Source organism: Melanotaenia boesemani, chromosome 22, assembly GCF_017639745.1.
Source record: "Melanotaenia boesemani isolate fMelBoe1 chromosome 22, fMelBoe1.pri, whole genome shotgun sequence".
In the NCBI taxonomy this organism is placed as follows: Eukaryota; Metazoa; Chordata; class Actinopteri; order Atheriniformes; family Melanotaeniidae; genus Melanotaenia; species Melanotaenia boesemani.
In genome coordinates this window covers 3,056,276-3,082,478 of record NC_055703.1, presented here as the reverse complement: position 1 = coordinate 3,082,478, position 26,203 = coordinate 3,056,276, and the positions used below count along the sequence as shown (strand labels likewise).

Genomic DNA, 26,203 nt, shown 5'->3' with positions numbered 1-26,203 from the left:
CTGGGATGTATTTGGATTATCCATTGATCACATACAGATAAATTGTATCCAGATCAGAAGAACCCCTAATAATAAAAGGAACCCGGTGAAATCCAGAACTAATCAACAATGGATTAAAACAACCAAAACAACCTCCCATTGAGTAGCAATAAACAATCTGGCACTTTAGTAAGAAGAAAAAGAACCGACATTTCTTTGTCCGTCAAAACCCATGCAGATGGCAGAAAATTGTAATTTCTGGATGGGAAACTGCTCCAAAAAGACAATGAGAAATGTTTTTTTTTTTTTTTTTTTTTTTAAACTAAATGCGTTTTTATCCTGGGGGATATAAGTTTTGAGGCAAGACAGTAAAGGTAAGACATTTACTGACTATATTTTACAAATGTGAAGCATAAAGGGGGCCTTCTTTTGCCTCTGGTTTGGTAAATTTTGGTCATAGCCAAATGAAACTTACAGTTTTGGAATCTGTGAGATGTGAGCTTTCAGTAGAGGAGTCATTTGTCCGTGTCCATGCCAGGGAGACGTAATTTGTGTTTACATATTTTTGCAGACTTTGTGTACCTGGTCTTACCTCCCGGTGGTGTAAGGTTCAGGTGCAGAGGTGAAGCTAAACAGTCAAGCCAAGAATGCAAAGTTAGAGAATTTATAGGCCAGAAATCTGGATAATGAATCACTAAAAGGTGCATGTATGGAAGTTATTGTCTATATTGTGAATATTAATTTCTCCTCACAATCTAGATGTTGGCCTGGCAATAGTCCAGAAAATTATGAAGAACTTATTTTTTCTGAAAAATATGTGATTGTTGTTTGTTTTTTTTAGCAATATATGTCAGTTGAAATCATGAAAATATCACTCCATCCTTTAAATAACCGTTTGGAGGGTTTTAAAACCATAAACTTTGAATATGAATTTGGGTAATTTCAGAGGAAATTCCCAGCATGAGCAGCTTCCTAGTTTTGGGTGGGGTCAGCCAATCGGCAGCACATTCAAATAGAACCAAATGACTACTTATGCAGTTTTTTTGGATTGCAGGAGATGACAAAAGAGCTAAACAGTGGCTGTTGCAGCAGATTTAGGGAATACTTTTGGGAACAAGGACGCTTCTGACCATTCTGAGGGTTCTGGTTCTAAATCCGAACAAGATGATGCTGAAGAAATTGATGAAAGTGACTGCATAACACTAAAGAACATTTCTAATTTACAGCTGGAATTACCTGAATATGAAGAATCCGTTGGACTTGGGGCGGAGAAGAAGTAACGTAAGATATCAGAAGCTATCTCTATCCTAACATGTGAAGAGGACAAAGACAAAGACATGGCAAAGATTTGTAACTTTGTCTGTGAATGCTTTGGAAGAAGAAAAGAAAATTCTCAACATGGGACACAGTCGTGTAGCCCTAAACTTTTTTTTTTTTTCCCATATTTAACGTATAACATATGGACGGCTTCGTTAGCAGCAGAAAAAGTGTGCCAGGACATGCGAATAATTGGACACCTTGAAGCTAAGAGGTGAGCTACTTCTGAGATGATGATACATCCACCAAGAAACCCGACAAAAAGAAAGCATCCCAGAACCTCATACATGATCAGTATCAATTAAATCTGCAGAAATACTTTTTAATTTATCATGGGGTCAGTTTCAGAGCCTTTCAAGTATTCTATTTAACGCTGCCTATACAGTACATGAGATTGTTGTTTGCTAGTTCAGTGTCAGAATTTTAATCGCTTAAACTTCCATACAGGTACTTTAATGTTTTTTGTGTTATATTTTATCAACTCTTCAAGGTAGAAAATGATTAAGAATTGTTTTTTGTATTGTGTGAATAAAAATGGAAATGATGCATACATTGAAACTGCAACCAGATAATGAGCTATAATAGGAGGTTTAGATGGGAAAATAGGAGCAACTGCTTTTATTTTGAATAACAATAAACAATAAACCCAATGTATAAGAAATTGACTGGAATGCTAATGATGTGGTATTGTAACTGAATGTATGAATCCAAACCACCCCCAGATGATTGCTTTACAAGCTAAACTTCCAATCAGCATGAACCATAATTTTCTTTTCTTTCCATTTTCAGAATAGGCAAAGACACTTTGACTGACATCATCAGATGCTTTGATGAGAACGGTGCAAGATCATGCTCACGACCACAGACGTACAGGTTCATCAACTGTGAGCAGATCTACCGAGCTCATGAATTAAAAAGAACTTTGCTGAAGACAATGCCATCATGTTGCCTGGCCAACATCCTAGCCATAGGCATTGGCATGTGAAGTTACTACCAACCCATGTGTCCAAGACCACAGTGTGGTGTCTCTATGTGAAATCTGATAAAGAGTTTGGCATTTGTAAAAATATTTTCACAATGCTTTTTTCGTGTTGTCCCAATTTCTGTCCAGACGGTCTTTACTTCTTACAACACCTTGGCCACGGGGTTAATAGGTTAATAGTATTGACTGTGTCCCTCTGCACCTGCAGGACTTCCTCTGAGGACACGGCGGCTGTGTGACAACACAGCAGAATGTGTGATCCGTTCGCTACACCCCAACATGTTGGGTATCTTATGAAGCCAGAAAAAGTGACACTTTCAGATGATACCAAGCATAGTCTTATCTTGCCCACCCACCTCATGTCAGTCTCAAAACAAACACAAAGCCAACCTTTGCATTTCACAGCCAGCTCATCAGATTGCATGTTTATCACACAGTATGTCACCAAACCCCAAATCTATCCTTGTTTTTTTACCCTGTCCTGTCCAGCATCCTAACATACAGAACGGTGGTCTGTGTGCATGGCTGCCCTTGATATTTTTATTATTTTTATTGTAATCTTATTTTCTTTTTTATATGTCAGTGCCGAACCTGACAGGGCGATAGAGGAAGAGGGAATAAAAAAAAAAGGATTGGATTAAAATGTGTAAATAACAATTGTCTAGGCTGCCTAAAACACACACACACACACACAAAACAATATAAACTACCACAGTACTACATGATACATAAAGAAAAATAGGATAATGATGATATGAAAAAGTACAGCAGTCATCAAACGTACCTGCAGAGAAACGTACCAACACACAAACATCAGCAACATCTAGTCAGAAGCAGATGGAGAGACGAGCACGTTTGTGTGCATGCACGTGTGAACATGGGTGTGTGGCCATGCAACAAGGAAGAAATGTGTGCTTGCACTGGGGGCCATGATCACGCCGCACCCCGAAGCATCAGCGGGGGATGGGGGGAGCCCGAGGCCCCAAAGGCCCAGCAGGTCCACAGAGCACCAAGCCCAGGACAGCCAAAGCAGACAGAGCAGCGGCCCACTCAGACCAGAGCAGAGGGGCCCCCAAACTGGAGACCCCCGGCGCGATGGGGCAGGGGCACCGGGCAGCACAGGCAGATGGTGAGCAGGCCCAGCGGGCGCCGCGGCACAGGCCGCACGGAGGGCAGGCACCCCACAGGCCCAAGGGCCACCCATTCCCCCCAGCAGAGCCCCGCCCAGGAACCCGACAGGGCCTGACCGCCCCAGGCAAAACCACCCAACACATGCCAACCCAACACCAAGGCTAGGCACCCCAGGGACAAAAACATGTCCACAGCCCCCCAACCCCGCCCCAGAAAAAAAACCTCTTTTCCCCAACCCTTACCCATTCACCTGTCTGGCCCTATCTAAACTGCTGCGTTGGACACATTCTGGGTGGATGCTCCGCCAAAAATCGACTCGGCGCGTATGTTTAGTGGAGAACACTTCTGACACACCCATGTCTGATTTCCTGTCTGTTAAAAATTGACTCAGCAACATGGCGGCTCTGACATGCTTCTGACACACACCCCAGCGTGCCCAGTGTGAACGAAATCATTGACTAAAATAGTCGTGAACAACTGTGGAGGCTGCGGTACAGCCGTAACATGGCGCACACAATCTCAGAAAAACTAAGTACAACCTCTTACAAGCTCTCAAGGAAACACAGAGATTTAGTTATATCCAGTTCTGAAGCTAGCAGCGATGCTAACGCTATATTTGACTGATTTTATACTTGTTTTTTTTATACACTGTGCACACACTGTGGTAGAAACTGATCACATCGTGGCTAAATGCCAGGACCAAATCATGAATTGTATGCACACAGTATTTTGTAGCCAGATTCCCTTCCAGTTAGTAAAATACCAATGTGGCACACTTTGGCACAGTTTGGGTATCAAAGTGGCCAAATATAGATTCTGTCTCGTACTATGCACACTTAAACCTTCAAAAAAATCTATGAGTTCTGTGCTATAGATGGCTTTGTGAAAAAACGTCATTTTTCTTTTGGTTCATCACAATTTGCTCCGGTACATAAACATTTACAATGTTTCTGAATTCTATTCTGTGAGGTCTTAGCTATACGTTGAAACTAAGATTATGTGTATTGACCTGATAATTTAGAAGTTGTTGTTCATTTAATTTGGGCAGGTTTGTTCATGCAAACCACACCTCCCACTAGCGTTATACTTTAACAGCAAGAACTGATTTATGCAATTAATTTACAATGATCAAATATTTATTAAATGATTTTAAAGCTTCAGTTCCACTGATTTGAGGCGTATAAATAATATGGGAAACAAAATGGGAAAAATCAAGACACTTCTAGTTATAATTGTTATAATCATTCATAAGTTGCCTCCAGATAAAACTTTCCCATCATGTCTCTAAGTATGTCAGCATGTTAGAATTGTTGATGGTGTTTATGTTCTGTCCACATGTTACAGCAGCCAGTAAACTTCTGTATTCCCAGAAACTCCCATGTAAAGACTAAGACAGGTGGGTAACGCTGCGGGGCAGGTAAGTGACGCTGATGTTGTACGTGACGTAGTTGCGGTGAGATGTCAGATTCAAACCAGGCAGCTCAAACACTTCATTTAATTGTGTTTTCGCCATTCTAATAAAAATAATCTTGAAAGCAGGAAAATGGCGTCTCTTTTAGGTACATTCTGGAGGATTTGGCCAGCCTGACAGGTTTTATAGATCGGTGCTACGACAGAATCGTCATGGGGAAGCTAAATCAAACATCTACCCCGTCCACTTCATACAAGGCCAAGAAGCAGAGAAAAGAGGATTCACCGGGAGCTATTTCACCACCTGGGAACGACTCAATGGATGTTCTTATCACCATAGATATGAAACTTAGTAGTTTGGATGCACATTTGAGTTTTCTCTCATGTTTAAACACCCTCAATAAGTCCAGTATTATAGAAGGAAACCGCAGGACACAGAACAAAATGCACTGTAAAAAAAGAGAAGCATGCAATATTCACTAAAAAAATCCACGAAACAGCGAAACGGTGAACTGCGTTATAGTGAGGGACCACTGTATGTATGTATATATATATATATATATATATATATATATGTATATATATATATTCAAATTCACATCATTTTGAAACAGTAAGGGAATGAAAAGGTATTAATATTATTGTTTACCTGTGGGCCAGGAGCGGGTGCTTTCTAACTGTGTATCTGGTTGTGGGGGGTGGAGGTGGACTTTGTTGTGTATTCTCTGACTGTAGGCGCATTCATGCTGGCACTGTTTGGTCTGTCAAAGAAGTGGAAAGACTGGGGCTCTCGGTTCACTAGCATAATAACTCACTTCGTGTGGGTCTCATGTGGTTCGCGTGTGTGTCAAAGCAAACTAACCGGTGGACAGAGTGGCGAGCTTTCCTACGGCGCAGGAAAGCTGATGGTGCACCATTCGCTGCCTCTCCCGCTGCTTATACTGGAGAGATTCTGGTGAAAACAGTATTAGGAAATTTATTGTTGCTCTATTGTTTACTTGAAGCGAATGAGCAGTTTACAGTCCTGATCAGTCAGGAGGACGTACTGTGTGTTGTACGTAAATACAAAATCATGAAGAAAAGAAAATAAGTTTCTGTTGACTTGGTTTACCTGTGTGGATGGGGGCTGCTTTCACACTCTGTGTGCCTGTGTGTGTGTGTGTAAAAACACAGTACTTATGTAAAAATAAAACTTAATATTTTCTTGTTTTATATATTCAGCCAACATCAGAATCTGACTGGAAGTGGGAACCTGACAGGAGACCAAGCAGAGCAGGTGAGTCCAGCGGTAGATGTTTAGATGAAGATGATCCAGCTCCTTTCAGAGGAAGAGGAAGAGCAAGACGGACATGAGAGGAGGAAGCAGAGGTTGCAGTAGCAGAGGAGAACTATAGACTCTAGTTGTGGGGAGCTGGTAAACCTGACGTAACATCACACCAGTCTACTTTCTGTCCCTCACGAACACCAGAACCCCAGCTCCTCATGTACCCCAGCTACATGTAGAGCTTTACAACTTTTCCAACTATAGAATATATAAAAATGTTGACCATGGAACTTATTCTGTTTTTAAAATGCACATCAGGAAAATAAGTATTTCATTCTATTTATGCATCACCTGCTGAATTTCTTTCATGCTGACAGTGAATCTGAACACAGACCAGGGTTCCTCTCACTACCACCTTTCATTAGAGGTCTCACTCATGCTTTTGAAGCTATAAGTGTCTCCAAACAGACACTTTGGATAACGCCTGGACATACTTACTGAAAAACACATATAGGATAGACTTTTTGACTCCATTGTCACCAAAATTTGAACTAGCATTAATTAAGCCTTAATGCTACAGACTCCTTTGATTTTCTAGTCCATATCTAAATCTTTCCACTTGCAGCTTAAAGAAAGAAATTACAGAAAAATCCAGGCGAGAAAAAATTGTTTTGATTACTGTGTTCCAACTTCAAAAACTACATGCAAGTTACAGTTATAATAAATTTGAAAGCTGAGATCATGTTTTTCAATGTTCTTCAAACGGTCCAAGAGCAGCATCTGATTCTAATTCAGATATGCATTTTTTTTTTAGGTGTTTTGGCATTTTCGGGGTGACAGTTAAGGGGTTAACTGACATAACAGTAAAAATATATATCAGAGGATCCAGCAGCAAACACACAGAACAACTCCCTAAACTACAATTTAAAGTGTCAATTATTTATGTTGTTTTTAAGAAAATATTTAAAATCAATATGTTATCAATGTCACACATATTCAAAGTTTTCATCAGCCTTAAAATCTTACAAAAAACTCACCGGCGTTGGAGATGCGTCTCCCTCTCTCCCAGTCTTGCTGCTCTCTGTCCAATGGCTCCTGTTCCTTCTCCAGTTGCTCTCTTTCCACCTTCTCCCTCTCCATCAGCTCGCTCTCAGTACGCTCCTGCTGCTCCCGCTGCTCCCGTTGCTCCTGCTCCAGTCTCTCCTTCTCCACCTGCGCCTCTCTCTCCTGACGCTCCTTTTCCTGCCTCTCACGTTCCTGCTGCTCCAGCATCTCTCGCTCTAGGCGTTCCCGCTCCTGGCGTTCCCGTTCCTGACGCTCGCGTTCCAGATGCTCTCGCTCCATTTCCTTCTGTCTCTGCAGCTCCTGAAGCTGCCTGAGGGAGGGAAAGAAAGGATGGAGTAAGGAAGGAGGTGAGGGTGGAAGAGAAGTGACAGCTGTACACTTAGAAATTCACAGCTGTTAATTCAAACTTAATGTCCATTCTGACAGAAAACACAATGAGAGCTCGTTCTAAACTAGTGATTACCAAATAACAACCAAAATGAGTGAATTAGGTACATCAGTATTAGTATAAAATTAGTATCAAACCTCCCGACAAACAGGAAATTATTTGTCATTATAGTCGTTATATAAGTCTCATAATAATTTCTCTCAGGCAGAATGATACTACTGTTATGTAACCGCTACAGCCAGCTTCATGAACAAGAGAGCTCATTAAAATCGCACAATGAACCGAGAGCTGCTTGTGGGTGAAATGTGTGCCTACCAAGCTGTGCAAGAAGAGCAAAACACACACACACACACACACACACACACACACAAAACCCCCGACGTTCACATCTTATCAAAACTGCCTTATTGGGATGTTTTGATTTTGATAGCTGCCTCAAACTTCTCTGTGCCATATTCAATTTTAATTAATATGTTAAAAAGAAAATAAAAACCATTACAAAAAGTAGCTTGCGCTGTCCTGCAGCCATTCTCTGTAGATGTGCTAGTCCATGTTTGGTCAGCAGGTGTCAGTAGAAGGCAGCTCATTAAGAACTGTTGAATTTGTGAAACAGCAGCTACAGAGGAAAAAACTGGAGGAATGGACCCAGGATATGAAAAAAAGTGTATGCACGAATGTGAACATAAAATGGAGGGAAATGAAGAAAGGAAGCCAGTGTGTGGAAAGTACAGCCTTTTCAAATATAATTGAAACCCCACACTTGAATGATGTTCTGCAAAGTCTTTGCAATTTTACATTAAGGCCCATGTTTTCTGAAAGTGTTTATCAATTTTTAGACTCAGTTTGTCTCAGACTGGTGAACCTCTGTCCATCTTTACATCTGAGACTCTAGTAACCCAATAGCTGTCAAATGCTCCTTCAGCTGTTTTTGGTTTGTACCAATTACTTTTCCAGCTTCCCATTGTCCTCTATCCAGATCACCACTGCCAAGGATAGAGGACATCTATTCAGCCCGCTTGCACAAGTAGGTGATATATGTATTACTGTATGATATATATACATAAAATACAATATGTTTGTACGTGAGGAAAGTATATAAATTTTCATTTGATAATCTTTTACAGAGTGTTTATTTTTGGTCTATGTTACTACATAGGTTTACTGTATACAAGTGCTAAATGCAGGTTATTTGTTTTGCAAAATGAATTTAGTCTACAGTGAACAATAAACATTTATTTCTACATCTTAATGCCCTGAGCATTGTGTTTTCTATTTTCTATGTCGTGTTTAGTGACTGCTCAGTTGTGTTTTTAATTTTGATTGACTCAGGGCACGATTTGACAACATAGTTCAGTTTTGGGCAGATTAAACTGTTTTAAAGGTAAGTTTGGTTTTGCAAGAAGAGTCTGAGGTTTTGTCAATGTAGCTTGAAAATTGGGTTTTGTGTTCACAGTTTGGAGAAAAGGAGAGAAGCTTTTGAGAAATGTGTCTTAACATTCAAGAAAAACTGTAAATAAATTCAGCTTTAGAAATGCTCTCTATAGCTCCTGAAGGCAAAATCACAAATTAGGGATTACAGTGCTGAAAACAAATTCAGTCAAACTGAAATCCATTAAAGAAAATGGAGCCAGAACATTATCGTTCTAAGGGAATCTCAATTATAAATATCAATGTGTATTCATTGTGCAATAAAGTTTTTTCTAATATTTCCTCACATAGTATGAGATTCAGAAAGTAAAGAAATTCTAACATAACAATGAACCACAAGACAGTCACAAGTCCAAGGACTGACCTGGCCGAGAACATGAATATCTTTTTGAAAGAACTGAGGTTGGTTTACATTTAGAGGAAACTTCAGCCATCTGAAAAATAATATACATACATTCTACTACCTTTAATGTCAACTCTAGAATATGTATATGAACATATTTACAAACAGGTGGGGCCTATAAAGGGTCAGAGAATGTAAGAGTGGGGTAAAAGACATATCTGATCACAACAAAATCCACATGATCCACAGATTTGATTACTAAATCATGTTTATTCTTTTTAATTTTTTTTTATTATACTTTATTAATCCCAAGCTTGGAAATCCTTCTCTGCATTTTACCCATCCTAGTTGCTAGGAGCAGTGGACTGCCAGATTCCAGCGCCCAGGGAGCAGTTGGGGATTGAGGGCCTTGCTCAGTGGCCCACAGTAGGTTACCTTAGTTGCCAGTCTGGGGCCTGGAACCTAGGTTCTCCAGACCCAAGCCCACCTCTGTTACTAGGCTACTGCTCCCCAATATGTTGCAAGAACTGAACAAATCAAAACAGAAAAGTGGAAAATGGAGGAGAATAACACCAAAGGCATAAAGCCAACTATACTGTGGGACACCTTAAAGGCTGCCATGAGGGGGAAATTAATCAGAAGAAAGTGAAGTGGGCCACATATCTTAACATGGTGGGAGAACAAAACTATTCCAAGACGTGAACTACTAGAAGAAATACAGTGTGCAATGTTCTTTAAAAAGAATTCAAGGAGAAAACTTTGTGAAACAAAGTTCTAACAAAAATTCTGTTTTTGTTTCATTTTTCTTTTAATGAGCCAGGAAGAAAACGTCTCTTCATTTTAATAAACCTGCTCTCTCCTGATGGCATCAGAAGCACCTCTGCAGCAGGACCAGACCTAAGCAGAGAAACCCAGACTTCCCTCTCCCCGGCCACATTCACCAGCTCATCCAGGGGGATCCCAAGACGTTCCCAGGCCAGCCGAGAGATGTAGTCCATCCAGTGTGTCCTGGGTCTTCCCCGGGGCCTCCTCCTGGTGAGACGTGCCCGGAACACCTCATCAGGGAGGCATTCAGGAGGCATCCTAACCAGATGCCCGAGCCACCTCATCTGGCTTCTCTCGATGAGCAGCGACTCTACTCTGAGCCCCTCCCGGATCACTGAGTTCCTCACCCTATCTCTACGGGAGAGTGAGGCCACCCTGTGGAGAGAAGTCTTTTTGGCCACTTGTATTTGTAATCTCGTTCTTTCGGTCACTACCCACAGCTCATGACTATAGGTGAGGGTAGAAATGTAGATCAACCGGTAAATCGAGAGCTTTGCCTTTTGGCTCAGCTCCCTCTTCACCACGACAGACCGATGTAGAGTCTGCATCACTGCAGACGCCGCACCGATAAGCCTGTTGATCTCCCGCTCCATCCTTCCCTCACTCGTGAACAAGACCCTGAGATTCGTGAACTCTTCCACTTGGGGCAGGACCCTATTGCAGACCCGGAGAGAGCACTCCACCCTTTTCCAGCTGAGGACCATGGTCTTGGACTTGGAGGTGCTGATTCTCATCCCAGCTGCTTCACACTTGGCTGCGAATCGCTCCAGTGAGAGCTGAAGATCACAGCCCGATGAAGCCAACAGAACCACATCATCCGCAAAGAGCAGAGACCCAATCCTGAGGCCAGCGAACCGGATCCCCTCAACACCTCGGCTGCGCCTAGAAATTCTGTCCATAAAGGTTATGAACAGAATCGGTGACAGAGGGCAGCCTTGGCGGAGTCCAACCCGCACTGGAAACAATTCTGATTTACTGCCGGCAATGCGGACCAAGCCCTGACACCGGTCGTACAGGGACTGGACAGCTCGTACAAGCGAGTCCGGCACTCCATACTCCTGGAGTACCCCCCACAGGAGTCCCCGGGGGAAACGGTCGAATGCCTTCTCCAAGTCCACAAAACACATGTAGATTGGTTGGGCAAACTCCCATGCCCCTCAAAAGCCCCGAAGAGGGTGTAGAGCTGGTCCACTGTTCCACGACCGGGACGAAAACCACACTGCTCCTCCTCAATCCGAGGTTCGACTATCCGACGGACCCTCTTCTCAAGCACCCCTGAATAGACCTTACCAGGGAGGCTGAGGCGTGTGATCCCCCTGTAGTTGGAGCACACCCTCCAGTCCCCCTTTTTGAAGAGGGGGACCACCACCCCAGTCTGCCAGTCCAGGGGAACTGTCCCCGATGTCCACGCAATGCTGCAGAGGTGTGTCAGCCAAGACAGCCCTACAGCATCCAGAGCCTTAAGGAACTCTGAGTGGTCCTCATCCATCCCCGGGGCCTTGCCACCGAGGAGCTTTTTAACCACCTCAGCGACCTCAGCCCCAGAGATAGGAGAGCCAGCACCAGCTACCCCTGACTCTGCTTCCTCATCAGAAGATGTGTTGGTGGAATTGAGAAGGTCTTCGAAGTATTACCTCCACTGCCTCACAACGTCCCGAATCGAGGTCAGCAGCCCCCCATCTCCACTGTACACAGTGTTGACGGAGCACTGCTTTCCCCTCCTGAGCCACAGGATGGTGGACCAGAATCTCCTCGAAGCCTTCCGGAAGTCATTCTCCATGGCCTCTCCAAACTCCTCCCATGCCCGAGTTTTTGTCTTAGCGACAACCAAAGCCACATTCCACTTGGCCTGCCAATACCCACCAGCTGCTTCCAGAGTCCCACAGGCCAAAAATGCCCGATAGGACTCCTTCTTCAGCTTGATGGCATTTGAGCCAACTCACCACCAGGTGGTGATCAGTTGACCAGTTGATCAGTGTCTAAGACATACGGCTGCAAGTCCGATGGTAAAGTCTTCGACTGACAAAGTTGATCATTGAACTGCGGCCTAGAGTGTCCTGGTGCCAAGTGCACATGTGGACACTCTTATGCCTAAACAAGGTGTTCGTTATGGACAGTCCATGATGAGCACAGAATTCCAACAACAAAACAGCACTCGGACTCAGGTTGGGGGGCCGTTCCGCCCATTCATGCAGGGCTCTAGACTAACTTTTTTTACGAGGAGCACAGTGGCCCCTAACTTACATTGTTAGGAGTGCAAGCAGAAAATGTAGGGGCGCATACTGAAATTGCCTTGCATAGAAAGTATTCACATTTCCTCTCATGTTCACTGTATTAGTGATAAATACTTGAACAATAAATTCAAGATTGATGTTTACAATTCGCATTTTCTTGCAGTTGGCATAAAAAAAAGAAAGAAAAATCTTACTGGCCGCACTAATACAAAACAAGTAGACATAGAACTTGTCAAATTAAATCAGATTTGATGATTTGATTTGATTCACTTTGTAGTCGAAGCAGAATGGCAACTTTGTCCCCATCATCCCCCATAGGACGTGGTATGACTGGTAAAAGTAGTTCCTGGTAATAGACAGCTTCAGGGACTGATACTCCTCTCCAGCCACTGTTCCCACTCCTCAGTAAGAACAGCAGCTATTGGCTGTCCTAAAAGTCGCTAGAAGTCGCTAATTAGCATAATCAGCCTGGTACATATAGTTGTAATGGATGCTGCCATAAAGAGGGATGTCGTGGGAAAGGCAAAAATTGATAAAAAGACAACCTAAAATGCTTAGAACAGCAAAATAAATAAATAAATAAATTAAATTAAATACATAATAAATAACATAAAACAATTCCGTCAATATTTTCTTTATCGTTTAGTTCTGTTTTTTGAAGTGTACTTTGTTTTTTAATTAGGATAATAATCTGGAGCATGTTACAACACTTTTAACTTTTTAAATATTTTGTCCACACTCTTCATTAACAGACGTTACTGTGACGGTAAACCAGCAGGATCCTCCAGCAGCAGCTTTTACGTTTCATTTCCAGCCTGGTTATGAAACAGAGGTGAACATCGTCTAAATGCAGCTGCTGTTGCTGTGAGAAGACCAAGCCTCGTATGAGAGGGTCTGCACAGCACCGCTCCTTGTTGGGAAGATAAACTACCTTCATTCACCTCAGTCTCCAAAAGTCTCCAATAATACCAGAAAAAGTCGCTAAAGGGTCTGAAAACACTCTAAATATAGCCACAAAGTCGCCATGCTGGCAACACTGAAGAATAATAAATTCCTCCAAGACCCGCCTCTTTCCACACATAAGCCAATCACAGCGCTCGTAAGTCCCCGCTCACACACACATTGGCTGTCGTCTTCTAGCTTCTGCAGCCGAGGATCAGGCTGCCAGTGTCCCCGCCTTTGGCTGCCACCCAGCTCAGCTGCACCCGACCTCTATGGCCCCTCCTGCAGGTGGTGATTCTACGGGAGGGGGCTCCCATGTCACCCTTTCAGGCTAAGCCCACCCAGGCCCTATGGGCAAAGGCCCGACCACTAGGCGCTCACCTCCGTGACCCACTTCCAGGTCTGACTCCAGAAGGGGGGCCCTGGTGACCCACGTCCAGGCAAGGGAAACCTCGATCCACTGATTTGACTCATCATAGGGGTCTACTGAGACACGGTTTGTCTTGTCCCTCACCTAGAGACCAGTTTGCCATGGGTGACCCTACCAGGGGCATAAGGCCCACGACAACATAGCTACTAGGATCTTCAGGACATGCCAACTCCTCCACCACGGTAAGGTGGCGGCTCAGGGAGGAGTGTACAATTATTGTCAGTGAATAAAATTCTGATTCTACGATTATCATAATTGTTATGCGTTAACTGATTTGAGTCACAACAACACTCTTCACAGGTCTTAAAGTTTTACTTTTTTATTTTTAATGCCAAAAGAACAAAATAAGATAGAAACAAAGTAAAGTAACCAAGAAGTGTTGTTACATCTAAATCTCCTCTGCCCTGTAAAGAACAAAATAAATCCTACATATTACATCTGGATTTCTCTCAGAGAAAACAGATGAAAAACCCTACATGACCTTTTACCTGGACTTGGGAGGGTTCTTTATGGAAACTACATTATAAAATTGGTTTTGAACATTTCTTTTATACCTGAGTAGAGAATTTCAAAACCAGGAAAATCATCTAGCTAACTGTGACTTCCAGCTGTCCTTTAGCAGAAAAAATGCTGTTTCACTAAAACAGTGGAAACAAATAGTTTCTACAGCTCATTGCACACTGATGACACAAAAGGCTTTGTGCTCACTGTGAGTAAATCATGTTTGAACAATTAAACTATCTGTAAAAAAGACTTTTGTATTTTATCCTTTCACTAAAACGTTTTTATGACTACTTCACAGGCTGTTGAGCCATTTTCCACAGGGACACCGTGGTCATTTTATTTTATAAACAAAAAAATCCAACAAGATAACATAATCTATTTATTTGGAGGGAATAACTCTTTCTATGCCAAATAATCATGAAGATGATGCTCAGTTTGAACTGGAAGAAAGAGGATTTAAGTGACTTTGAACGTGGCATGGTTGTTGGTCTGAGTATTTACTGGGATTTTCTCACACAACCATATCAAAAAAGAATTTAAAAAGGTTATCTGTCTGCAAGTTATTTTTTGTGGTAACTTAATTTGGGAACTGCAGTATTCTCTAGTAACCTAATTTATGCGGGATACTGTGGAAGTCATTTTAAATACATATGGCAACCAATCATATTACTCATACAATAACTACAAGTGTAATCATTCTTTTACTTGTAAAATGCATTTATTTTTTTGTTATTCTCAGTTACATCTCATGATGTATGTTTTCTTTTCCTTCTGATATAGAACATTGGTGTTATTATTCATTGTATGCGAGGACAGACTGATCATTCTTTCGGATTCATGACGTGGGAGAAATTTGAGACTGATAGGCATCTGATAGAAAACAGGTGTTTAGAGAAGGACAGCCTGATTGGGCGAGAATGGCACCTCTCAATCTCCTTTCTCCTACTATCAGTCTGAGAGACTGATTTTCAGCTGGAACCAGGTTGAATAAAAACTGAGTCTAATGATGCAAAAGTCAGAGTCTCTCTCGACTTCACGCGAGTCTGGACGACACTCTCTACTTGCAAGTGAAATTGTTTGTACTTGATACTTCTCCTGTAATAAATCTTCTAATCACTTTTACTCATTCAGACTCTTGTTAATTTTTCTAGAACAATACATAAGGAACGATGGGGTGAGATTCATATTAGAAGGATAGATAAGTGGTACATTATAGATTTTACTTGTGTTTTTTTGTTGTTGTTCTGTTACTATTGTTGTCATTTTTATTACATTTAACTGTATTTGTTTAAATGTTATGTTTAAATATTTTGTATTATGTTTTAAATAGATGGCCCCCAGGAAGAGTAGTTTTCAATTTGGTGAAGACTAATGGGGATCCATAATAAACTCAACTAAAGAACAGTAAAGTATACAAAGTAATCAATATCAATATATCTAATAATAACCTGTTGAGACTAAAAAGGTGCTGTGTTTGGTCAATGCTAACCTTTTACTGTCTACACCACACAGTATGTGGTCATAAATCAGGTGACTAGTAGAAAAACCTTCAGGCTAACCAAAGCTACAAAGATATTTGACTTGAATGTAAACTAAGGTTTTAAATGCTAATAATATTTTTTCACATCTGTTCCAACAATAACTGACAAAAACTGTGAATATCACTGAGTGTATGTGGGAAAGACATCTGTGCCTAAACAGCCCAACAGTTTATCATTTTCCAAAGAAATCAGAGTGCAGTGCCAATTTATTCTTACACTAATCGCTACACTCCTCTTCCTCTCCCTCTCTCACATGCCTGACATCTTTAATTTTATTCTCACTCTGATTCACACATCCTTCAATCGCTCTCCCACTGGGCCTATACTGGCCTCTGTCCCAGCGGATGATCTCAGTAACCGATCTGCTCTCTGCCAGTCTTTATTCCACCGCTAAAAATGGAGTATAACTGGAGCTGAGAGAGAAGACAGGGAGGGGAAGGTGAGAAGGAAAAAGAAAGAAATAGAAAAGGCAGAAACAGAAGGTTGGAACTGAAAAAGCAAAGTTGGAAAAGGAAAATGGGGAAAACATCACGAAGATGGAGTTGGCAACTAGGTCCTTGGACATAAAGAACATGTGAAACACAACAGATTCAAGTTTAACTCAAACAAAAGTACAGCTGACTCACATTCGAACATTTTACTGCTCATGTTTGTGGAGATCAAATACTCTGCATATTTAAGGGATGACACCATAAACATGTTAGACTTTAGAATAACCAAGTATGGAAAATCCCCACCCCCAGTAATGAAGCTGTGTCACATGTAGCTGACAACAAGGCTTTTCTTTATTTGTAATTCAAACTCCAAAATGTGACTAAAAACAGTGTCTCCAAACACCACGAGATGCAACCGGCCAAAGGTCTGAGGCCAAAAACTTATGAGCATCACTGTCTACTATTGCTGTTGGTTCCCAAAAAAAAGCACCAACCCACTGAGGCCAGACCTCTGGAGCATGCTTCAGTGTCCTGTGACCACTGTCTCTCCATACTGCTGATTATCCATAAACATGGGAGTGTTAATCATTCAGTTCCTCTAATTAATCTGGGCACCCCTGGTGACACACTTCGCTCTCTCTCCCATTACTTCCCTAGGGGATTTATTCATTCCTCTCCATGCTGATGGTGCAGTCATTATGATCCTGGTTTTTCCCAGGTGCATAATAGACATATTCCCAGGACATGTCCTCTAAAAACCCTGTCTCTGTCTTCTCTGGACCAAAGCTCATTTATAATAGTCTGAGACAAACCGCAAAACTACGGAAGCGTGGAGCTGTCACCCAAAAACAAAAAAAACAAAAAAAAAAAATTGGGATCTTATCACGTTATAGCGTGATAAATTTTACTGTAAGAACATGACATAACGTGCTGCTTTTAGTTAATAACACATACCAATGATTACGCCTGGCTGAAAAAAAAGAAAATTAAACAAGCTGGGACTGGAAGAAATAAGCTGCCGACACAAAGACGTGGTCTTGTCTGCTTTAAGGGTGCAACGTTTACGATATCAGTGTCCTCCAAGCTTCACCAAATCTCTTCAATGAAGTACAACTTCATCCCATTTCATGATTTTACAATAAACTTATCACATGATAAGTTCCCAATTTTTATGTGGTTGACAGCTCCACGCTTCTGTACAAAACTGTTCTGTGGTCAGATGTATAACAATATGAAATTATTTTTGAAAACATGGTCCTGTTATCAAATTAAAAATGAGGTCACATTTACCATGGAATTGTAAAATGTCTGAGTTCAACATCTGATATGTTTTTCATGTTCTATTGGGAATAAATTATGGGTTGATGAGACTTTGTTTATTATCTATATTTATGTACTTTTTTCCAACATTTCTGGAATTGGTGTTGTACAACAAGAAGTGAAGTGTTGGGATGTTACCTGCAAACCATGAACCATTTAAGCAAGCTTCAGCTGTGCACTCAAGATGCTTAAAAAACAAACAATATTCGGCAGTGGGGCTGAAACTGTGAGTGATCATGGGTGAGCTGGAACACGAAGCCTCAGTGTTGCATGTGGAGATAGATCCTCATGCACTCTGGCAAAATCTTGATGTTTTCTTCTTTATGTTTTGCGCAATCTGTGTTCATTAGGCCAAGCTTCTTACCTTCTCTGCAGGTCCATCTCCTCTTGTGTGGGGCCATTTTGGACCTGTGATGGGGCCTGTCTAGGCAATGTGGGGCCTGTAGAAGGTGACACATACAATTAACTCGTTAGGCTCTCAGCTGACATCCACATCTTTCAAACTGACACAACAGCAATAAAAAAAACTCTATAAAAGCAAGAAATTTAATAAATGCCTACAGACATTAGTATATGCCCTTGTGGGCAGCAGCTCTCCGTCTGATGTTTTCACACACAAAGACATACAAACATGTCACACGGAGAGGATGAGACACAGTGATCCGGTTACTCTGCTTTTGTTTGACCGATAGAGCTATCCATTTTACCAGCAGATAAACAAGTTGTCATCCAGACTGCCTCCCATTTATGTTTTAGAGCTGATGCTGTCAACTGTTGGGGGGTCAAGGTGTTTCTGTACTGGATGTGTGTGTCTGCAGTGGATGATCATTTATTCAGTGCCTTCTTCCATGCACGCCCATCTATCAACCTTTCCTGTCACATTCAGGCCGGGTTTTAAATAATACACGACAACCGTCCTTTGTTTTGATCCATGCTTTGACCCTCAGAGCCTTAACACATCACAGGAACATATCTTTTTATCATATGTCTCCTGTGAGTCCCAACATTAGTAACTTAACACACCTAACAGCCTTACAGACTCCACTAAATAGTCTGAGGAAAATGTCTTCAATCAAATGCCCCATTCAGGTTTATCCAGACTGTCTGGTAAAAGCTGAGATTGCAGGATTAAAGAGAAGGCCCAATATAATATCACAAAGTTCCTAATGTCATCCTCCAAGATCTGTAGGTCCTGTTTATAAAAAGCTGAACCTCCCGACTTCTAAAACCTGATCACAGATAAAAGCCTCATACTCTACCTCTGACCTGTAACATTTCTAATCAGCTTGATTAAAGTAGGAAAGATCAGGAATGCACTGGGAGTTATGGAAGGGTCAGGGTTTAGGCTAAAGAACAGAACCACTTCTCTCCATAGACTTTATGTCTGTATAATTACATCCTCCCTTCATGCTATTAGAGTGAAGATGGCTACCAAACAGCCCAGTAATAATGGCTGCTTGCAGAAGTTTACAATTTAAGGCAACACTTGCAGATGGAATCATATAAACGTTTGAAGTAAACATTGAGAAGACACTTTTAAATAATATGTGTGGTATGTTAAAATATCCTTTAAGACCAATGTATACACTAGAGATAGGTAACAATTTCAAATAGCCATTTACTAGGAAAAAACTGAAAAGTTTTTTGAAATATCATTTCTATAAGTGACTGGTGTGTTGCTGCTACTGCAGGGGGGCAGTGTACCAAAAACAACAGGAAAATGCTTCACTACTGCTCTGCTCTGCTAGGAAGTGTGTGGCTCTCTGAGGTTTTATGCTAATGGAGAATAAATATCAGAAACATGCAGTGACAAAGACAAAACGATCTGCAAAAGTTCAAAAAGTCATTTGCAAGCCATCCCTCCGACACATGGTAATAAAGGCCTGTACATACTTCGAAAAACTGAGAAAACCGATCGGTTGTTTCGAAATGGCAAGAACAAGAAATAGGTTAATTCTGGCCAGGATATCTCATACTTCACGAGAAACCCAGTCTTAGGGTTTGCAGATACGGTTGAGTCTAATCTGGGCTACTTTTGGCACTTATGGCCCAATGGCATTGGCAAGTGTCTTCTGGCCCAGAAGTGGTCCAAATATTAGGAGCTGGCCTGGTCATAGATTACAGCAAGTTCCTTGTCGAGAACATGTGGTGGTCATATGGCCACCACATGAGTTTTTGCAGCCACAATCATATGGAGTCAACGCCAGTCAAATTCATATATATATAGATATATATATATAGATATCTATATATATATATATACACATACATGTTCAATATTTCTGATTCTCGACTACGACCCATTTTGGAGCCGATTATCGGGACAAATCTGCTGCACCTGTAAGATGTCGCCCTCTCGATGTCCATTTCCTGAACAATATTTTAGAACAACATATATGCAAGTACATTACTTGCTGCAATACATGCTTGTGTTGTTCTTACTCTATGATGTAAGTTGCTTTGGATAAAAGCAGCTGCCAAATGACTGTAGAATAGAATAGAATAGAATAGAATAGAATAGAATAGAATAGAATCCCTCACCAAGGGGCTGACCCAACTCTGAAGAAAATAAGAAGATAACAAAATGGTGATCGATCTGCAGGTGGCAAAAGTAAAATGATGGTTCTACCTGAAGTCAACTACCTTTTTTCAGTGATACCCACTAAACCATCCTCCAGCTGGTTTAAATCACATGGTAGAGATCATTTAGAACAACATATAGAAGTATTATACATGCTGCATTTACTGACCCTTGGACATCTGACATTTATCCAAGAGAAGGTCAATTAACACTAAATATTTGTAGCATCGGCTTCTTGTGTTGATATAGTAAAAACGGGCACATTTCAGGCATAGTCGCAAATGGTGATTAATCATGATTCATTTGTAAGCTGTGATTAATCTGATTAAATTTTAATCATTTGACAGCCTTAAAAATGTATATATCATAAATATTTGATTATATAGGAAATATTTCAACTGTAAATGTTCAAAGAGAAAACTGCTGCTAAGTGTATTTATGTGTTTAGTGCAACCTTTACAATCCAAAGAGCCATTTTAATGGCTGTGTGTTGAGTTAGTTTGAGGGGACAGTAAATTTACACTATTAAACAAGCTGAACACTGACTACTTTACATTGTATCTAAGGGTCATTTCTTCAGTGTTGTCCCATGAAAAGATATAGTTAAATATTCACAGAATCTGAGGGGAGTACTCAGTATATACTTTATACTGTATATAGATATATTTAGTCAATGTATTATTAATATAATTTAGTTATCACAAAAACTGGGGTAAGCAGGATTATCCTACTTTAGATCAATGGATGCAGATTATAGAGTGAATCTACATAATAGAAAGGTTTACACACAGACTACGAGTGTGCTCAACTCTACTTACAGCAGCAACCACAGGAAAGACAGATGATAGGAAGACGAAGATAACCCCCATGTTTGTACTTTTTCTCTTTTTTGTTGTGCATTTAAATATGTATATACTGACAAAAGTTTAAAAAACCTATTCATTTAACCATGTTGTGGACTGTTCAGCTAATAACTTTCTGCTTCCACATTAACCACGCCCAGTTCCCATTTCTTACCAATCACATATTTATCTGAGTAAAAAGGATCTGTCCAGATCATGTGTCAACAGACAAAGTAAGCTTAATGTTAGGCGTGAAGAGCAAAATAGTGAACCTCGTTTCAAAAATGTTATCAAAAATGATAGTAACAGACAGTCTGAGTCTCCTATCAAGAAAGACCTTCAGGACAAGACTGAAGAAACTCGCCCCAGATTAACGGACAGAGCTACAACTGTACTGTACAACCCACAGAGCCACTAAAGTCATGATGGAGCAACATACTGCCGAAAACCTTATGAGTGTGCTTTCTACTGCTATGACAATGTTAGCAACATGGTGTCGACAAGCCTACCGTAGTTGTGACTCATTTAGGTCAGAAAAGTTAGAAAAAAAAAAAAAAACACAGATAATACCCACAACAACAAAACAGCTTTAATTTAATTACAGAACTTAATGAGTTAAACTGGATCCTATTAAAAACAGATTTGTGGAAGATTAAACTAGACGTAGCTCAGCTTGAACTGTATATGAGAGACTAACTCACTGTATCCTACATGGGGAATTATTTTGGGGCTCGCGAGAGCCAGCATGTCTAGAGGGGCTGTGAAATAGCACCCCTGCCTGCACCTCAGCTGCATGTCTCCATCGCCACCCTACAAACGACTCGTGGATGTTTTTCCAATGCAGTACAGTGTCAGTATGTCCGGGTGACTCAACAGGGATGATCCTGAAACCAGTGTCATATGAGTGGTATTGTATGTCAGAGTGACACAACCTGCAAGCATGTGCTCATAATAGTTTCCGATCTGCATGGCAACAAGTGAAATGATTAGATTGCCTTGAATGGTTGAAGTAAGCAGTTGTTAGAGGGATATTTGGGGAGATGAGGGTTGGAGTTAGCAGTAACTGGATGATGATCATAGACATAGAAACAACTGGTACAAAGGTGTCTCCTGAACAACATCTCCAAGGCTTTATAATCTGTTTTTTATATAAGAGAACCGACCTCCATCATTTCAATAAATCGTTATTCTCTTGTCAGATGCATATGAATACGAAATGAGTACTTGCATTACCAACCAATCAGCTGACGGTGGCAACATGTTTAAGTAAGCACGGAGCCAGCTCCTGACATCAAGCACTCACCTGGTTGGCTGGTCATGTGACTTCCGGCTTTCACAAAGATTCCTGTTGCTACCTCTCTGAATTGATCTGCACATCTGAATCGCTGTGGTAAACCTGCGAGTCGTGCTACCTCCTGCTCATGACGACTCCTCTTTGGTGTAAACTCTGTAATCCCAGGGGATGGAAAGCTTTAAACAGCACAGCAGTCCTTCAGCCAGCTGACTCTGGCTGCTGCAGTGCACATCCATCTATCTATCTATTAGGGCTAGGCGATAAATCGAAAAAATCGGGATGTTTTTCCATAGTTAGTTAGCAGCAGACTTAGCTCTCCCTCCACACCAGAACGGTGTTTGTCTGACAGATTTTCAGTGATGTGACCTGTGATGGCCGTACCTACAGCCACACATTTAAAGGCGGTAACCCCCACCACACCAACACATTTCATTTATGTTAGTTTGAGTTAACACTATTGTTTATATTTGGTTTAAATTAGGTTGAAACGCTTTAGTTCTCTTTTGTTAGCGCGCACATTAGAGCACCATTGTATTTTCAATTCTGTTTAAGTTCTGTGTATTTAACATATATTCTTTTCTTTTAATTTTGCTGGGGGAGCCTTATGAATGCTTGGGGGCAGAAATGAGCTCAACTGGTAGAAGCCAAGCAGCAGGAAGTGCCGTGGGCCTAGACCAAGCCACCTCCTTCCAGAGGGGAGATCAGTTGCCTCCATATCTTTAAATTTTTAGATTTGTTGTTTGGATTTTGATTAGTTTGATTTCTTGTTTCATTTTTGGGTAATTCTTTTGGTTAAGTAATAGTGAACTAACTGTTTAGGTTTTGTCTCATTGTTTAATGTAGTTGTTAGTATTTGTTAACCCCTCATGTGTTTTAGACTGGTCTGATCAGCCAGTATTTAAGTGTCCCTTTGTTTCATGTTTGTTAGGTCAGTTTGGTTCTTGTGTTAGTTTGGTTTCTTTTGAGTTACATGTTAAGCAGTTAGTTTAAAGTTTTCTGAGTTATTGTTATACCTTTGTTTAGTTTGGTTCATTTTACCTCTTTTAAGGGCCCAAAACTGTTTTGTGAGTATTTTTTGGGTAAATAAAACCTGTTCCTTTTTTAAAACCAACTGTGTCCTTGTCCTTCACCAGCTCGGTCCTTCACATGACCCTTCACTCATGCCTGGGATTTAGCTGTGCGTATAAGAAAAGAAATCAATTAAAATCGGATGTGGTTATAAAAAAATCGGAGATTTTATTTTTAGGCCATATCGCCCAGTCCTATCTATCTATCTATCTATCTATCTATCTATAGATATAGAAATATATTTAGGAAGAAGGATATATTTAAGAGCAAGAAGGGACTTTTTGAGTGTGAGAGCAGAGTTTTAAGAGAGAATAATATGATATTTGAGCGTGAAAACAAGAAATCTTGCTCTCAACTCAAACAATTGCACTCCTGATCAAAGATAGGGAAATACCCCCAAAGACGTGGGGATGGGATCTAAGATGCATGTGGTTGTGTTTAGTTTTAAAATTGTTTTATTTACCATCTCAGCATCAACCAGGACAAATTTCTCCAGTGTTTCCTCTATTAAAAGCATACACTGTAAAGGGGTAATGAGGACTTAATGGGGTTTATTTGCCTGTCAACAGCTGAAAAGAGGAATCTTGCATTGTTGCGGTTGTTGGAGACGAGTCTGGAAAAGTAAGTCCGTCTGGCTTCTTTTCACACTCTATTGGAGAGATGAACTTTGTATTTGGTGGTGAACCGTGAGTTTATGCTGCTTACTGACACTTTCTCTTTGTTGTGAGAGTTAGGGGTTGATCCAGGGTGACTTTGGATTTGTTGTAAGCTTTTGTGTTTGTATCAGTGCCACCTTGTCCAGTGCTCTTATTAATTTTCTGTTAAAACTATCAACTGTAGAATCACAGGGATCACATAAAATCACATTAAACATCATCATATTAAAGATCCACAAACTTTGCCGCCACTTTGCTGGTGAGATATCGCTTCCTCACAGATCTCTCCAGCGTGTACTGATGTATAAAGTCTACTGTATTAAAGAACACACAGGAGTGATCAGAAATTCCTAAATCTAAACTATTTGTAACTGACACTGGGAGACAAAATGATAAAACCAAGTCCAAAGTGTGACTTTGTTATGTGTTGGCTGTGTAACATCCAAAATCCAAACAATGTAACTCCTTCACGGTGGAGTCAGACTGGTTTTCTCCATGTAGATCAAAATCTCCAGTGATGGGAATTCTTGGATATTTGGAATGCACCAGTGATAAAAGTTCAGAGAATTGTGTTATAAACAAAGGACAGTGTTTTGGTGGTCTATATAAAATTGGAAATGGGAGGACAGCCAAAAAAAAGACAATATTCTTACATTATTCAAAAGACTGAAAGTCACCAAATGTTTTTAAAAGCAAGTGACTTTAAAACAACTGCAGCTGTTCCTCCTCCTTTTCTCTATTCTGTTTCAATTCTAACAATCTAATATAATTCTATTGTCTATAATCATATCATTAATTGAAAATGTATTGTTGCATAGGGATCTGGTGTTTAAAAGCGCCATGTTGAGTTGGGTGGGAAGAATACTGGGGAATAAACTATGGGTGTGAATGTGAATGAGGTTTTGGTGGGTTTAAAGTTGTTTGGATGTATGAAGAGGATACGTGGGTGTAATTATGACAGGAATGAATGAAGGAACAGATGTATAGGATGTTGTGTTGTGGTTTATGTTATGGGTCGTTCTCTGCTAGTCATGGTAGAGTAGATTTAAATGACTGGAGTGTAAGTTCAATGTTTGCAGACAAACATTTAAAACATAAGTAGTTGGGATGAAGGCAGTCATGATCAAAAAGTTCTTGACAATTAAAAAATACCATAAAATTACCAGCATATGGTATGCCTTTCTCCATACAACTCCATTTAAGCCACATGTGGAGTTGGTGTTGGTGGCATGAACATGAACATCCCCATAGCATGGGGATGGAAGGGGGCCAGAAACCCTTACCTTCTTCCCTGTGGCTAATAAAAAAACTATCAGGTGTGAAAAGTCATTCTTTAAACATTTCTGACTCACGGTTCTTCAAGTCAACAGGCGCTGTCTTAGCAAAGGAATTTAGAGCGGCACCATAACACCAAACATCAGAAATTCAAAGACAACTTTCCAGCCAAGAGCTCAATCCACGCCAAGAAAGTTCAGACCTAAAGGCTCAGCTGTCGCTTTTCTCAAAACCCGCTTCTACAAGGCTGCGATTGAAGCGTCATTTCATGTCAGCCACATTTTGGCTAAACAGAAGAAGCCTTTTACAGATAGGGGTGTGTTAAAAGAAGCAATGACCGTCACTGCAGAGACTGCAGCAAAAATAATAAAGACATAAAAGCTGTGCTCCTTGCTGCACCGTTTGGTCTGCAACAGTGACAAGGAGGTACGAGTCCTGTCAGAGGATGTGGATCAGCAGGTTTTGAAGGACTTGTTGCTCTGCGAATATTTTTTGCTGCAGTTCAATGAATCGCTGGATGTAATGGACACAGCTCAGCTTGTTGTGTTTGTCAGAATGGCTTTCCAGGATTACACAGCCAGGTATGACTTCCTCATTCTTCTCCATTTAAAGCAGAAAAAAGAGGATAGGATATTTACAATGTCTTTAAAAACTAAGTCCATTAAAATAATTTCCCCATTCATAACCTGGTGGCAGTTGCTCGGATGGGGCACCCGCAATGTGTGATGTGTGCACAGATTTTATAGCAGTGTCGTAATGATCAGGATTATCCAAACTTCATTAATAATCGATGTGTGATTCACCCACAAGCCTTGGCTAGTGAAGATGTAGAATTTTTCTCATGTCATGAAACTGGTGGTTAAATGGTAAACTCGATTCTAGCAAAAGAGCTTCAGTGTTGATTATTTAGGACGTTATTGGATGAGCTTGACTCCGCGTATAGAGAGCTA

The 26,203-nt window shown here is 40.8% G+C and overlaps 1 protein-coding gene across 7 annotated transcripts in view; it reads right to left on the bottom strand.

Annotated features, from left to right (window-relative positions):
- enah (ENAH actin regulator) overlaps positions 1-26,203 on the bottom strand; it is a 145,571-nt gene that overhangs the window by 35,628 nt on the left and 83,740 nt on the right. For all 7 annotated transcript variants that reach the window (XM_041975830.1, XM_041975829.1, XM_041975828.1 and 4 more), the window contains exons 4-5: positions 17,902-17,977; positions 7,121-7,458 (exon numbers count right to left, since the gene is read on the bottom strand). In XM_041975830.1, the coding sequence (XP_041831764.1) occupies positions 7,121-7,458; positions 17,902-17,977 (414 nt within the window). The remainder of the gene's footprint in view (positions 1-7,120; positions 7,459-17,901; positions 17,978-26,203) is intronic.